The sequence below is a fragment of the Colletotrichum fructicola genome (assembly GCF_000319635.2).
Source record: "Colletotrichum fructicola Nara gc5 chromosome Unknown KSG_Nara_v1_contig10, whole genome shotgun sequence".
NCBI classification, from domain to species: domain Eukaryota; kingdom Fungi; phylum Ascomycota; class Sordariomycetes; order Glomerellales; family Glomerellaceae; genus Colletotrichum; species Colletotrichum fructicola.
Window position 1 is genome coordinate 1,679,320 of NW_027094060.1, and position 14,707 is coordinate 1,694,026.

Consider the following 14,707-nt stretch of genomic DNA (forward strand, 5'->3'; position numbering starts at 1 on the left):
ATACAGAGGTGCCCGGTTTGTTCACATAACGCCCTCATGTAGTGAGTAAATACCCCGCACATCGTCGAGAGGTCAGACACAGCTGACTAGGAAAAGCTCTTGGTTTTTCCAAACCTTGTGCGACCAGCAGCACCTCAATGCCCTCCACATGAGCGGACACCAGTTCATTCCGTTCTATCCCACTTACAGTTGTCACTGCGAGTGGTGCATGGCTTTTGCCAGTGAGCTGTTGAGGTTAGCGGCAGAAGGCACCTCGAACAGCAGTCTCAGCATGACTGCGGACCCCGAAATCAACCTCACTGATGCGCCTCCGAATGATACTCTGAACGGTGCTCCCTTAGCCTTTGCCACGCCGGCTCACATGCCTCATCAATGGATGCACGGCACCGGCCCTCGGTCTTTTACGCAGCAGGATCTTTGTCTGAATGGCGACGACTGGGTTGTAGCAGATAACGCGTTCGAATCCGTCAAAGGTTCTCTGCCTTTTTACCCTAGTGAGACTACACTTCAGGAGTGTCAACGCGTCTCTTCATCCCTCCTTTAGCTTTTGTATATAATGGTTAGCGATATACTGTTGGTTAGCGATTTGCTGTTGAATGTAGCACGGGTTATTCACTCTCAGAATGGGACAAATGGACGTCATAGTCTACGCACACCGAGTTGAAAATGCAAAAAAAGCCTCGTCTTGCAAGAAGAGTCTATCATTAAGGATATTTCCGAAATGTTCGTCATGTAAGCTACAAGCGCATGATAAACACACTGATCCATATCTAAATATAACGGAAATCACTAGATCAATGGTAAATACATCAATATCTCGTCTATCTGTTCCGCGTTTAGAGGTATGTTTTTGGCCGTGCTGTGTTTGGATTCTCTAGCATGGTTGTAAGTAAAGAACGGCCCGCTGCCGTGCCGTTTAAGTCCCTGCGGCGGATGAATCGAAGACCTTCCACAGCTGGTGAGCTGGCTTCCGAAGAGTCCTCCCATTCTCCCGTCTCGTCGGCGTCGATGATGGCGCACGTGTCGTGATTATGTCTCGAAATGATACTATGGCTCTCCGTCCTTGCAGATTTCATCGCACGCCTCGTGTGATTCTCCTTGTCACAGAAGGCGGCGCGTGAAGTCTCATGGGTCCCTGCCGTAGACTGACGAGGTGCAGGGTGTTCGATTTCGGTGGTGTGGGGTGGAACGTGCGTAGGTGGTCCCTTCGAGAGAATCGCAGGGTCAGATGTTGCCTGGGCGCTGGGCATGGGGAGTGTCGGTCGACGTCTCTCCAAGTGGGGTGACATGGAACAAACCCATTCGCTCACGACGTCGAAAGAGGCAGAAGAAATGAAAGCTTCTCGCGACATTTTGGGTGGACGCCTGCTTGGAAGCATGTTTTTTTTTTCTTCATACTGGCTCACTGAAACCCTAATCCGACTCATATTTAGAAACCTCCGGCTCGAGGCTTGTAGGAAAGTCGTTACTAGATGTGTGGACCCTTCCAAGGCCCAGAATCAACGGCTCGTTCTGGACTTCGCTAGTGCACGCCCCAGCGGCAACAGAGCCAGATTATGATCCCGAGATTGGAAAGGCCCCATTACTGCTGCAATCGACAGGCCGTGCTTTTAGACCCGCTTTACGGCGGCCTTGTCCCCTCCATTCATCATGTTGGTGGTGATCCCTCAGGCCTGGCCCGCACTTGCAAGTCGCATCATGTTCAGCCAGCAGTCGGCCGTGATTGGAAAGGTCCTCTTCTGCTTCCCACGTCGGACATGTATAGCCGTCCCACTTGACGGCGTAAAGGACACTGCCGTCGTCGGTCTCATAGCAGCCCACGATGCACTGAAGCCGGGACATCCAAGCAGTGGTGCTCGGTCGAGGTCGCTCGAGACATTCCTGCCATACCTTGACGCAGTCTTCGTCTTCAAACACCCACAAAAGTTGGCGGTCGTCCAGCCAATCCCACGCTAGGGGATCACGGATCTCTGTGATCACGCCGTAGAACACGTGTCCGCCACTCGCGGTGGTGCAGACGACTTCCACTACTTCAAGACATGAGGACCAAGCTGTATGGACCACAGTGTTCCGCTGCACAGTCATTTCTGTTCTTGTTTTTAGCTTTTGTTTCCCCCTTTCTATAGTAGTGGCGATAGGATTCTTCTAGGGATGAGCAAGATTGATGAGAGTTGACGGTGAGGAAACGCGGTTGTCAGTGTCTGAGATCGCCGGGCAGGTTGTATTTATGTACGTGTGTAGGTGGTCGGAAGGATCGTCTTCAGTCGAAGTGCAGAGCCGCTTTTTAGGTTAGTTTCTTCAACAGCCAAAGATGTCTGCTCCCGGTCGAGTCGTACTTGAGTTCTACGCAATCCGGCAAATGAGGAATGGCTGTTTATCCAAAGTCATGCGATTTTAGTACTTGTTGCACATCTCGCAAGTGCCCAATTGACCTCCGAATACAAAGTAGTTTTGACTACTACGTAGGACTTAGAATCGCACTTCACTTTGTCGAATGCCTAGTCTGGGTTAAAATGCGGTACTTCTGGCTTCGAGAAGAGAAGATTTGAAACGAAGAGGAACATCATCTTGTTATCTATAATTTGAATAGATGGCGTGCCAGTATTATCGTGAATCCATTGAGCACCCACAAATTGCGTAGCGACTCAACATGGAATACTTCCATTCAGCCCACGATATTAAGGAAACATGCTGGGAATGATAGGCCCAGAGACCCTCCGTTTGTTAAATCGCAACACATTGACAACTCCTGTCTTAGTCAGGCTGATTCCCTGCTTCAGCATCTCCGTAACCATACGCACGACCGGCCTGGGTGACTCTTGCAGAAATCTGACCGCCACCGCATCGCGACTCCTCGACGCGGCCCAGAAGCAGTGTGAATACAGCACATGAAACACTGTCAGCAATTTCGGTTCCCGTGTCAAGAAACTTGTGATGCTCCAAAAGTCACCGGCGTCTGCGAGCCGCACGAGCTTATCTACCATGGCACGCATCACGTCTTCGTCCGGTTTGGCACCACGGCGCAGCAGGATGGAGGCCATCACGGGATCCCCGTGACACGTAGAGAGCGTCCAAGAGAGGGTCGTCGCGCCGTTCGAGTCGAGCTGATCGATCTGTACGACGGCTGAAGACAGCAGCATCTCCGCCTCCCAACGAAGCCTCGAGCGGACGAGCTTGAGCAGCAGCGGCCCCGTCCAGTTGCAGCGCGCGGATATGCAGACCTGTGCGTTCGGGTCCGCGCCTAGGCTGATGAGACGGTGGACGAGTCGTTGCTTCCTTGTTGCCGTCCGCCCACTCGTCTGTTTCGCTCGGGCCAGGAGTGCCAGCTCGAGCGGCTTCTGCTCGTAGATGCGGAGCGCCGGGTCTGCCCCTTCGACCAGGCCATCTGCCTCCCCGGTGGCGTCCGCCCCAGCCTTCAACAGTGCGAGGGCGGTGGAGAACATGCCATCCTCGCATGCCATGCTGAGGGCCGTCATGCGCCAGGTGTCGATCGTCGTCGTTTGGTTCACATTCACACCGTACCGCGCCAAGTGGCCTATCACCGTCTCGGGCGACGGCGACAGCAGAGAATGGATCAGCGGCGTGTCCCCGTTGCTGTCGACCTCGTTCACTTCCATTCCTTTCTCCTCGATCAGGTATGTAATGACGTCAGCCAGTCCCGCGGCGGCCGCCTGGTGGAGGGCGTTGATGCCGAACTCGGGACACTCTAGGCGCGCGCCGTGCCGGAGGAGGACCATAGACGTTTCTGCCTCCCGGCTAAGAAGAGATATGAAGACGGGAGTGCGCAGCCGACAGTCCGGGACCCCGTCGATATCTGCGCCATGGTCGAGGAGAAATGACACGACGTCAGGATGGCCCCTCGACGCAGCGACATACAGGGCCGTGACGAGGAATGAGACAGATTGGTGGGCCTCCGTCATGAACATGGTGGCCGGTTTGTTGTAGTCAGCGCCGGCTTGGTAGGTATGTCCGAGTGTCGCGAGGGCCACCCGCGTATCTGTGCAATTGGAAATTGTATTGAACACGGCGGAATACTGCCCTGTTCTGATATCTTGTCGATAGAGCTTGGGGTTGAAGAACGAATGCCAAGCGCGGGAGCATTGTGTGAATTTGGCCTGAACATGGGGTTCGCTATGATTGAAGATGTGCCACGCCACGTCTAAGGTGATTGGCTTCATCGCGAATGGTCTCCGTCGGTATGAAGCGAGACGGAAGAGTTGTTGACAAAAACCACAGCAGTGGAAGACCACGAGGCAGCTACAGCTAGACTCAACAGCTTCATATTCACCACCAAGAATGAGAGTCCATGCACGATAAACAACAGTCTTGGGCTGGTATTCGCTCCGGCGGTTACAAATCGGCAATTGAAGCTCTCAGCCAAGAAAAGGGAGCTGTATTGCTGCTCGGACACAATGGTGCTCTCTACAGTTGCCAATAACTAAGGCATCTCTTCCAACCTCTGGTCAAGCCGAATTTGGCTGTAGAACATTCAGCTATCTGAAGATGCTTTTATAGCTCCACGCTTGTTCGACATGTGACTTTGATGTAGGTTGTTTGCACCTCCGCCTCGGACGCTTTGATTGGTTTAGCTACAAACTATCATGAATCCCGTCCATCCCGACCTCGCATTTTTGTTTGCAAAGCAGCCGCTACGGCCATTCCCTGAGGGCTGTAGAGACCCATCACAGCAGTACAGCATTGGTTGGCAATGTAAGAGAGGCAAGCTTGAAAGCACGCGCAGAATGGTCAAAGGGGCCTGCATAGAGCTATTAGTATGCAGAGTTTAGGGCGATTTGGTGTTTTTTTAGCAAAAAGCCCCCCCCTTTTTTTTTTGCCTTTTTCGGGCCACAAATTGCGGGGTGGACGCTGTCAACGCAACGGACTGTAGACGATCTATTATTGCGAAGCGGACACCGGTCTTGTCATCCCTCGTAGCCACACACGATGCATCAAGGTCGGTATCAAACAGAGAAGGGCAGTCAATTTTGACGTTCTATTCATCGCTGTATTCATGCTTGGAAGGTTTTGAAGTCTAGATTGTCTCGGATTCCCAACGATGCCTGTTCCTGCCCACCAACCATTGCTCACATGGTCGGTTGGCATTGCCTTGAGAGACATCCGGTTCCACCTGCAGCAGCTCAGAAGCAGTGAGAGCCCCGGGGCGGAGGCAGTGAAGCCGCTTGCACTATGCGTCGCAAAATCTACTCTGTCGTCTGCCACCCGAGATATTCGTAATCCTGTCTGGTCCATGTCATTACTAGGGAAATCAACCCTTTTAACTTCTCTTTCCGCCAGGAGCGCAGAAATGGATGCTGAACGCAGATTAGTGGCTGCTTCAGCACGACAAAGGCGGGACAGACCTGGCCCAACTCGTTCGCGGACGACGCAGATGTCGTCGCCGAAAGGAAACTTACGACATCCGGGTCCCACTGTTCCGGATCGTCGAGGCCCAGGTTGGCACCCTCCTTCACATACCCTTGCATCAACTCCATCATCGTGCGTCCTAGATCGCGCAAGTCATCTTTGGAGCTTAGCGGGCGACAACCTTCCTGACCATCTGTACGTTCTGATCAGCTCGACGTTTCCTAGTGGGCGGCGGACCGAGGATTACTTACTCAGCTTGACACGACCACTCGGGTGGAGCAGAATGCGCGAGCAGCTGAGACGGCCATGTTGCAGTCCCATTCGCTCAAGATGAACCAGCGCCTCAACTAACTGGCGGAGTGTGAGAAAAGTTTCCGCCAGAGTGAGGGTAGAACGAACCTGTCCTACGATTGCTGCCAGGCGTTGACGGTTCAGGTATGGATTCCCAATGACTTCTTGAAGGGATCGCGGCATATGCTCGTAGACAACGTGGTAGGACGTCTTGTCGCTGTAGATTTCATGTACTGTGACGAAGCCCGGGTGTTGGATTGACTGGAGCATCTCCAATTGCTGCGGAGAAAGCTCTGAAAAGTGGCGAACGTCAACGACGTCGCCAGATACGCCTCTCTTTTCAGCTACCAAGACAAGATCGCTATCTCCCAGAGATTGACTGTAGATTTTCTGGTATGTGGTCCATGGTGATGCCGTCTTGACTAGTACGGTGGCGATTCCGGAGCTTCCGTTTTGCCTTGCTTTAACGATCCGCAGGAGGTCCATTCAGCGTTCTTGGACGAGTGAAATTACGCGACTGGGGAAAGCAAAAGGAGAGAAAGAACGGGTGAAAACGAAAGAGAAAGGCGATTGATACAGAGGTTCGCAAAACCGGTGTCCGCTTCGCAAGTTTAGTGACAGATCATTAGTATGGCCACTAGCAGCATAATGAATGTGGGATAAAGTTGGTTGTCTTCCTTAGTGTAATCTGCTGGTCCTGCAGTAGATCTATATAAACGATTGGCGTATATCCCTCGTAAGGTAATCCTGGCTTGAATATGTAGTTAACTGAGTAATGACTGTAAGCGGTGAGTTTCATATAAGCGAGGGCATCCTTGGTTCTGTCATTTAGTTTGTCTATTGAGCACAGACCCTCCATGGATTATGCATATGGCAGAAGGCAAGGGTACCTTGACAGAAACTGTTCATCGCAGCCTGGAATGGCTTATTGACTAAGTTGCTGACAGCTGGCTTTCAAAATAAAAAGTCAACATGACGCGAGCAAAAACAGGCTGACTGTATGCATTTACAGCCAACAGCGTCAGCGGCATTCGGCTTCCTCCCACTTATGCATTACGTTGGAGATATATTGCTTTATCAGAGCTGTTATTCTATTTGTAAGGCAAGCGCTTTGATAAGCTGCTTATAGCATTGGTGATATTTCTACTGCACGCCTCGTATGGAGCAGCAACCTGCTCTGGTGCATGCTTGATGGCGCTATTATGTGTTGAACGCACCTATGTAGAGCGATAATCTTATTTTGGGCTTCTTGAAGACCTATTGCTGCAGAGCGAGGCGTGCACACTTGCCTTTTAAGTATTGAGTGAGCCCTCCGTCCAATAATGGGCCCGTGCCTCAGTGCTCCTTGTTTTTGGTTCCAAACAAGAAAGATGCCCACGTCTAGTTGGAGACCGCTGGAGCATCATGTCCATGTCCCTTGAGATCTCCAGCAAGATTTCAAGGCGAGATGGCGCACAACATTCGTACTCTAGCTTGACGATCGAAAAATGTAATGCCTCGGTATTGTTCGGCTTGTGTACTGTATAGGGATCGTTGAACATGGTCTGTTCTTGCGTGGAAGTTGATCAGCAGTTGGAGGTCCAGACGGCCTACTAGCTTGTACCATCTTCTTGATGCTATGCTTGCGAAGTTAAGCGATGCTTTATACAGTTGACTTATCGTTTATCGAATGATGACACCGACCAGAAGCGCCTTGATGGTTCATCTACAATAATAAGCAAGGAGCTTTCCCTAGACGAGCAGTTATTCGCGTTTCTTACCTTCCCCTCCGGATGAAGCCGGGCGCCCAGTGGCAAGGACGCCGTAGCGCTAAGTCGTCGCGGCCATTTGTTTATAAAGAGAATGCCCTTGCATCGACGCCGCTATCGAGCGGATAGTTAACGATGCTTCGTGTTCTGTGGTCGCAATGGCGTTAATGTCCAGGCGTTGGGCAGCGAAATTGTGCGTGTCGAAATCAGGGTTTCATGGTGAGCACAGCCGAGCTTTAGCCGAAATGACCTAAATCCACGTGTGCCTTGCGGCCTTCCTTCTGCACACCCATTCTCATCATGAACAGTGGCTCAGTCCACCTATTTCCATCATCCACGATGGCGCCGATGCTCGCGCAATCGCAGCACAACTTGATCCGTGATATGCTAACAAGCGGCAGCTTCACTAACGCTGAAATCGCAACGGCCGCGAGATGTAGTACCCCTACTGTGCGAACCGGGTCGAAACACGCACTTGCTTTGGACAAGGCCTTGATCCACCATGCGAAAAGGTTACAAAAGACGTGTAACGATGCCGGCAAAGCACTGCTACGTTGCCCGCTATACTCATATGACTCAAAGTCATTATGAGTCATGTTGTCGACTACCTGAAATGTCTAACTCAGGATCCCATTTGCTGCTTTAGCTGCTTCAGCTGCTTCATATGCGCTTTCAAGTGCCTGTTGTGACGCAAGTCGAGAAGGATGTCCTTCGTCAAGCGTCATCTTACGAACGTCGACAACGTGCTCGAGTAGCTCGATGGCATCTTTGACTCGTCCGTCGTCTTGATATGCCCCTGCGAGCTCGTGTTGTGAATCAAGTCGGTCAGGATGGCTTTCGTCAAGCGTCGTCTCTTGAACGTCGACAACATGCTCGAGCAGCTCGATGGCATCTTTGACTCGTCCGTCGGCTTTATATGCCACTGCGAGGGCGTGTTGTGACGCAAGTCGGTCAGGATGGCTTTCGTCAAGCGTCATCTTACGAACGTCGACAACGTGCTCGAGTAGCTCGATGGCATCTTTGACTCGTCCGTCGTCTTGATATGCCCCTGCGAGCTCGTGTTGTGAATCAAGTCGAGAAGGATGTCTTTCGTCAAGCGTCGTCCCTTGAACGTCGACAACATGCTCGAGCAGCTCGATGGCATCTTTGACTCGTCCGTCGTCTTGATATGCCCCTGCGAGTACGTGTTGTGACGCAAGTCGAGAAGGATGTCCTTCGTCAAGCGTCGTCTTACGAACGTCGACAACATGCTCGAGCAGCTCGATGGCATCTTTGACTCGTCCGTCGCCTTGATATGCCCTTGCGAGGGCGTGTTGTGACGCAAGTCGGTCAGGATGTCCTTCGTCAAGCGTCGTCCCTTGAACGTCGACAACGTGCTCGAGTAGCTCGATGGCATTCTTAATTCGGCCATCCACTCTCAAGCATCGCCCAGCCCAGTAGGCTAAGTCCACTTTTTTCACTGGGTCCAACAGCTTGTTTCCCAACAGTTTCAAAGTGTGCGGCATATACTCTTTCCAAAGATAGCGATTCTCGTGTGCATCTGAGGGGAATACCTTAGTAAGCTGCTGCACTGCATTTTCCAAAATTTCCACCGCAAAATCTGCTTCTTGGTCTTTGCTGCTTTGGCTTTCAATCCAAATACTGGTTGATACGTGTACCAAGCGGTGCATGTCATAGACCTTTGTGCTGCCTCGTTGAGTGAGAAAGGCGTAGGCGCACAACGTGCCAATGGCTGCAGTCAATTGTTGCCCCGAAGATAAATTTGGCATGATCGATCGCGGAATGCCCTTCGGCTCAACGCAGGAGAGAAACATGAGAAGTTCCGCAGCTTGCCGATTATATTTGTTGATTTTGCTGAATGAAATAAACCATGTGGTGGCTACTGGGTTCTGTGAGTTCCTGTCTTTGTATCGTGTTCTGTCATGGAAATCGCTACTAAGCAGTTCGATCATGTCCTGCTTCGTGTTTCGAAGCACGCCAAGATACTCTTGCATCGATGTTCTGTTCTCGTTCATGTACGCTGCAGCTTGCGCAATGGCGAGGGGAAGATATGTGAGGTCTTTAAGAAGTTCCTTAAGCACAGTCCCCTCCCTATAAAGAGCCTTCACCAACGATTGCCTCATGAAGTCGCTCGCCTCATTGAGGCTCATACTTGCCAAGTCGACAACGTTTCCTCCGGCGACGGACGTTGCTACACGTGAGAAGCGGGTAGTAAATAAAGTCACACCATCATCACTCTGAGGCAAACAGTCGTAGAGTCTGTCGAGGCCATCTTCTGACTCATATAAGACGCCTTCGTCGTCTGCGTTATCGATGATGAGAAGCCACTTGCCGGAGTCAGGCGAGTTGAGATGCTCTCTCAGTGCTATCCTGAGATCTTCATCATCAGTGACATGAACTCCAAGCTTTCTAGCGATAGCTAGGTACGCCTCATTAAAGGTTTCCTTGCTTGATGCTGGCACCCAGAATATCGAGTAGTCAGGTTTTTCTTGCTTTGTTAGGTAAGCGAGCTTCAAGGCAACTTGAGTCTTTCCGATGCCACCAAGGCCACAGAGGGCGACTCTTTGACACTTGTCGCGAAACAATATTGAGTGAAGGACTTGGAGCGTTTCACTCCGCCCAACGAAGCCTTTGTTGTCTGGAAATGGGATAGAGTAAAATGGGCCAGCTGCGATCGTATTAGATGCCAGACCAGTTAGATGGAACTTTGGAAGACAGCACACGTACACTTTTTCTCGGGGGTTTCGTTGCCGATTCGTGCTACATAGCAAAAGTTCATTAGCTACTGTACCAGACTAGAAACACCTTAATGGCTCCTACCCCTTGTAACCCTCTCCTCCGTCTCCCACCTCGATCCGATGTTTCTGCCAGCGTTTGCCACCATGATTTGAAGTACCTCCGACACTTTGACGTAGCTTGGGTCCTCTTTAGAAGAAAACTTCACCATATTGATATGATCAGCATGAATAGCGATCGGTTCGCCGTCTGCTTGGCCAGGAACAACAGCTGATGCTCTCGGCACGACCTGTTATTAATAAGTACATAGCATAAAACGTCTAGTAATAGACGAACCGTAATTTGTCCCAAGGGAGTAGGTGTTTTGTACACTTCGTAAGCAAACTTTGTCACAAAGTCTCCGCTGATAGGCCCGTACTGCCCCAGCTGCTGCTGTAGCCATTCTGATTCTCGCTCGAGGTGCTTGAGGAGACGATCGTCTGCTGAGACGAAGATAGATGCGACGTTGACGAGCACACGCCCCAGTTGAACTCCGTTACCTCCTTGATGAGGGGTTCCCATGAACAAGATGCCATGTGTGGAGGTCTTGATAGATCGATGTTCGGCCAATGCGCCTTCACGTGCGGTGTCGGAGTGGATGAGGGCCTATACCATATTAGAGTGGGCAACAGTAAGCAAGTTGTGCACTGACACTCTTGACGACGATGCCACCAAGACTATGTACCACAAAGATGATCGGCCGTTCCCTCGACTGATTGCTGTCAGTATTTTCGCTAGATACGACGGTTAAGTGGCTACAGACCTTGGTCAAGCCTCGCTTCCTGGTCAAATCTGCGACAAGTTCCCGAGCGTGATCGTATAGGTATTGGATGCTCACACCAGAGTTCGAATGTGTGTTGGCGTCATACCCCCAGCAAAGGATCCGAACATTCGGCAAATCGGTCGGAAGGAAGTCTCGCAGCCAATGCTTGCCGCGACTGGCGGTCCAAGTATGCTCTCGATGGCCGTTTAGACCGTGGACCGCAACGATGCTAAGCAGAGTGGATAACCAAAAATCAGAAAGGGCGATACTTTGGCAGTCGGACACTTACTCCACGACAGGATCCGTTCCTTCGACTAAGACCTCTAGTCCAAATGGGCGAACTGGTGGGGCGCATGGTGCTTCTGGTTGCGGGGTAGAGCTGGCCACCGCTGATCCATCTTTCCTACTATTGAATTTCTTTAACAAGCGGGTTAATCCCATGGCTACCGTCAAAATTGATCGGAGTTTGAGAATAGATCTTTGATGGCGTGTGCGGTCAGGTTTCCAGTTTACCTTCAATCGCTGATGTTTGGGATGAGTTCAAATTCCAGTCTATACAGACTCCGCAGAAGAGCAAGCCAGGGACTGGAAACGCAACCCCGCTGGGTCCGTCAGCATCATGGCATCCTTTGTGGGGCCATATCCGCCTGCTCTGTCGCCTGGTAAGATAAGCGCTGCTACGTGGCTCCAATGGCGCCATTTGACCTGGTCCGCACCTGTCGGTCTCTGGACACCCTCTCTGCATTGCTAATTATACAATCAGCGACCAAGCCTCTTCCTCGTTATATATTTAGCAATGGCGCTTTCGTCATCCAGGCGGCATAAGATCCCGTCAAATCATCGTGTCAGGTCCGCCTATGATAGTGGGGATATGCCTTTGTATGCTATCGATTCCAACGAAGCGCGCGCGTGGTGTAGCTCCTTGCATGTTGGATTTGAGGGTGCTTCAACGGTCTCTGGAGGCTGCCCAAGCCAAACCTTCCTTCTCAGAGACAAACCGCCAAGTAGTGAAAGACGAGGACTAATTGAGGACTACTGTAATTATCTGCATGCACAGATTGGCAGTCGAGAATGACGAAGAACCGTATATGCCAAGAACAAGATACTGGCAAGGGACAAGGTTTTAAACCTAAAGACTTCAGACGTTCCGTGGTGGGACGATACGGGCCGACCCGAATCATAGGCGATGATGGGCTACTGCTTAAGCTTCAAATAGTGCACGACACCTCGCGATGGTAAACGAAATGCGGGGCACTGTAGACAAGCAGTGGAACTCTGGATGCCGCATTGAAAACTTGGAACAGACCGCGGCTGGCTAGACTAGCTACTTTGGGCGGATGCCAACTTGGGGCCACGTGTCGCCCGTAGCTGCCTAGCGTATCTTTTCCTACCTGACCTTCTCCCACACCTCAGCGGCTGCATCGAGCCATCGCCACCATTCGTCCGAACTACTGTACTGTACTTGCGACGATGGCTTTCAGTGACTCTCCATCTGATTTTGACTGGGATACGTGGTCCGACAACGAGTCGATCCATGGAAGCAGCTCAGCGCCTGCAGTGTCGTCTAGGGCGGCATCGCAGCAACCTCCCGATGGCCGACTCCCATTACTTCGACTGATTGACTGGGACAGATTCCGCAGTTACGATGAGCAGCCGCCAACCTGTATTCATTACTCTCTTGAGTGGAAATTGACAGCGAACAATAGAACAGTGTCCAAAGACAGCGAGCCGAATCTTGTCCTTGCCCCGGGTGATTTCTGGGACATGACGTTGCAGAGCAAGCTCAGCAACCTTGTGACCAAAAAGCTGGCAGCCAACAAAATCTTCAAGCCCGATGATACCACCGTGATAGTGTCTGTGCGAGACCGCTCCGAAGAAGACCTAGTCAAGCGATTCGATGATCTAGAGATAGAATGGGAGGTCGTCGAGACGCAGCTGCGCACGTGGAGCCATTTGTTTCGTGCTGGCAAAAAGCTGAAGATCAGTGTTTCCTTCAATTACGTGGAGACTGGACCAGCGGCTGGCAGTGCCGGGCGACGGGGAACGAAGCGCTCAGCAACGCAACGGATGCTTGCCGAGCGCGATGCAGAGCTCGAAGGCGAGCGCGACAGGACGGGACAGGCGCCGTCTTGGGAACGAGTGTACAGCCTCATGAGATGTCCCGGTCCGCCCTGTAATCTTGGACCGCATTGCTGGGTTGATGATAATGGGAGGAAGCACCACAAGCTGATGACTCGTCATCTGACAAGTTTGGTTGCCTACGTTGAGGATGGTGGAAGGCTTGAGAGCCACAGCGATATACCCAGCAGCATCCGTGAACTGTTGTATGCAGAGGACCAGCAGCGTTTGGACCGTCAGGGACGGTCCCAGAGTCAAGCGAAATATCCACCCATTAACATTACCAATGTCATGCCCGGATCGGACGCTTCTGCAGGGGTTTCGCTGTCTGGACACGGACCCGGGCCGGCGCCTACGCCTGCATCCCCCCAAACGCCAACACGATTGAAGATCTCTGGTCCCAGAGATTCTGCATTGAGAAGTTATTACCAGTGGCAGTGCGCACAAGTGTTGGATAACTCATTCAAGGCAGGGTATCGGAAGGCGTACGAGGTTATGGTCGAACATTGTCTTGACCTCGAACAAGTGGACGAGGACCAAGACGCTCAATTTTTCATTGATAATGGTGTCAAGAAGGGTGCCGCAGCACGTTTCATCAGGGACATTCGCGAGTGGGCCCTGGGTCGGGAATCAGAACAGCAATAGAAAGCAATAAACTACGCGTGCGAAACTACCCTGATCTTCTGCTGGACACGGCCTTCAACTGAACCCATTTCCTATTGATGCACCTCTATCTCCAAACCGGCATGTCGGAAATGGCCTTCCGCGCTTGCCTTCCTAGCACCTACTGATCGCACACACCATTCAAGGAACCATGCGAAATCAGGACAGTTCTCACAATCTACCCAGTGACGTTTAATAAAGCCTTTAAGCTCTGCAAAGAACTCCTCGATGGGATTCAAGTCGGGTGAGTATGGCGGCAAGTATAGCAACACCACACCAGCATCATCGCACATCTGTTGGATCTTCGCAGTGTGATGAATCGAGGCGTTGTCCATTACGAGCACCGACTTGGGCTCAGGAAATCGCCCGCAGTGCGGAAGCAATGCCTCGATGAAGTGCTCGAATGCCTCGCCATCGGTGTGGCCCTGAAACAGCTGCGAATACAGAACGCCATCTTGGGTATACGCCGGAAGCACCTGGTACCGCTGGCCACGATGGAACTTCGCAGTCTGCGTGGGTGTCGACCCCCGAGGAGACCAACCCGTACGTCGAAAACCACAACGCCTGTCACAACCCGACTCGTCAACATAGACTAGATGGTACGACCGATAAGCCGACAGCTTATGCAGGTAGTAGTCACGCAAGTCTGCGTTCCGTTCCCGAGCGATGCGTCGCGCCGCTTTCTTCGTCCAGCCAGCCCTCCTCAGAGTCCTACTAATCGTGGACGTTGTCACCATTGTATCAAACTCATCGAAAAGGAATACTGCCATCTCTTGCAGATACATATCCGGTTTCTCTATCAGCCGACCGCATAGCGCACTGAGCATGGAAGGGGTGATGTCTCTAGGTCGGCCGGCGCCGTTCGGAGGGGCTCTCGTCGCTCCGAAGCAGTTTAGCCTTTGACGGATACGTCGCACAGCACGGGCACTACATCTCGCGGCCGTTGCGATTTCAGCGTTAGTGAAGCTGCCGCTTGTTAGCATAT

The 14,707-nt window shown here is 51.8% G+C and overlaps 5 protein-coding genes across 5 annotated transcripts; 2 read left to right on the forward strand and 3 right to left on the reverse strand.

Annotated features, from left to right (window-relative positions):
* Positions 1-36: 36 nt before the first annotated feature.
* On the forward strand, positions 37-544 carry CGGC5_v015950 (uncharacterized protein; the record flags this gene model as incomplete). The annotated part of the gene is made up of 2 exons (XM_066153354.1): positions 37-41; positions 97-544. The coding sequence occupies 2 exons, from the start codon at positions 37-39 to the stop codon at positions 542-544; spliced, it is 453 nt and encodes a 150-aa protein (XP_066007126.1).
* A 2,134-nt stretch (positions 545-2,678) lies between these two features.
* Tnni3k-0 (Serine/threonine-protein kinase TNNI3K) lies at positions 2,679-3,926 on the reverse strand (the record flags this gene model as incomplete). Its single annotated transcript, XM_066153355.1, has 1 exon — positions 2,679-3,926. One exon carries the CDS (start codon positions 3,924-3,926, stop codon positions 2,679-2,681), a length of 1,248 nt encoding a protein of 415 aa, XP_066007199.1.
* Positions 3,927-5,201: 1,275 nt separating this feature from the next.
* Positions 5,202-6,141, reverse strand: Cdk12 (Cyclin-dependent kinase 12; the record flags this gene model as incomplete). The annotated part of the gene is made up of 4 exons (XM_032028012.1): positions 5,202-5,312; positions 5,361-5,557; positions 5,616-5,715; positions 5,764-6,141. The coding sequence occupies 4 exons, from the start codon at positions 6,139-6,141 to the stop codon at positions 5,202-5,204; spliced, it is 786 nt and encodes a 261-aa protein (XP_031875666.1).
* An 894-nt stretch (positions 6,142-7,035) lies between these two features.
* On the reverse strand, positions 7,036-11,382 carry Klc (Kinesin light chain; the record flags this gene model as incomplete). The annotated part of the gene is made up of 11 exons (XM_066153356.1): positions 7,124-7,204; positions 7,259-7,271; positions 7,339-7,360; positions 7,416-7,464; positions 8,138-10,071; positions 10,131-10,163; positions 10,224-10,428; positions 10,476-10,784; positions 10,831-10,890; positions 10,942-11,170; positions 11,231-11,382. The coding sequence occupies 11 exons, from the start codon at positions 11,380-11,382 to the stop codon at positions 7,124-7,126; spliced, it is 3,087 nt and encodes a 1,028-aa protein (XP_066007198.1).
* A 1,029-nt stretch (positions 11,383-12,411) lies between these two features.
* On the forward strand, positions 12,412-13,704 carry CGGC5_v015954 (uncharacterized protein; the record flags this gene model as incomplete). Its single annotated transcript, XM_032028017.1, has 1 exon — positions 12,412-13,704. The coding sequence occupies one exon, from the start codon at positions 12,412-12,414 to the stop codon at positions 13,702-13,704; it is 1,293 nt and encodes a 430-aa protein (XP_031875664.1).
* Between the last annotated feature and the right edge of the window lie 1,003 nt (positions 13,705-14,707).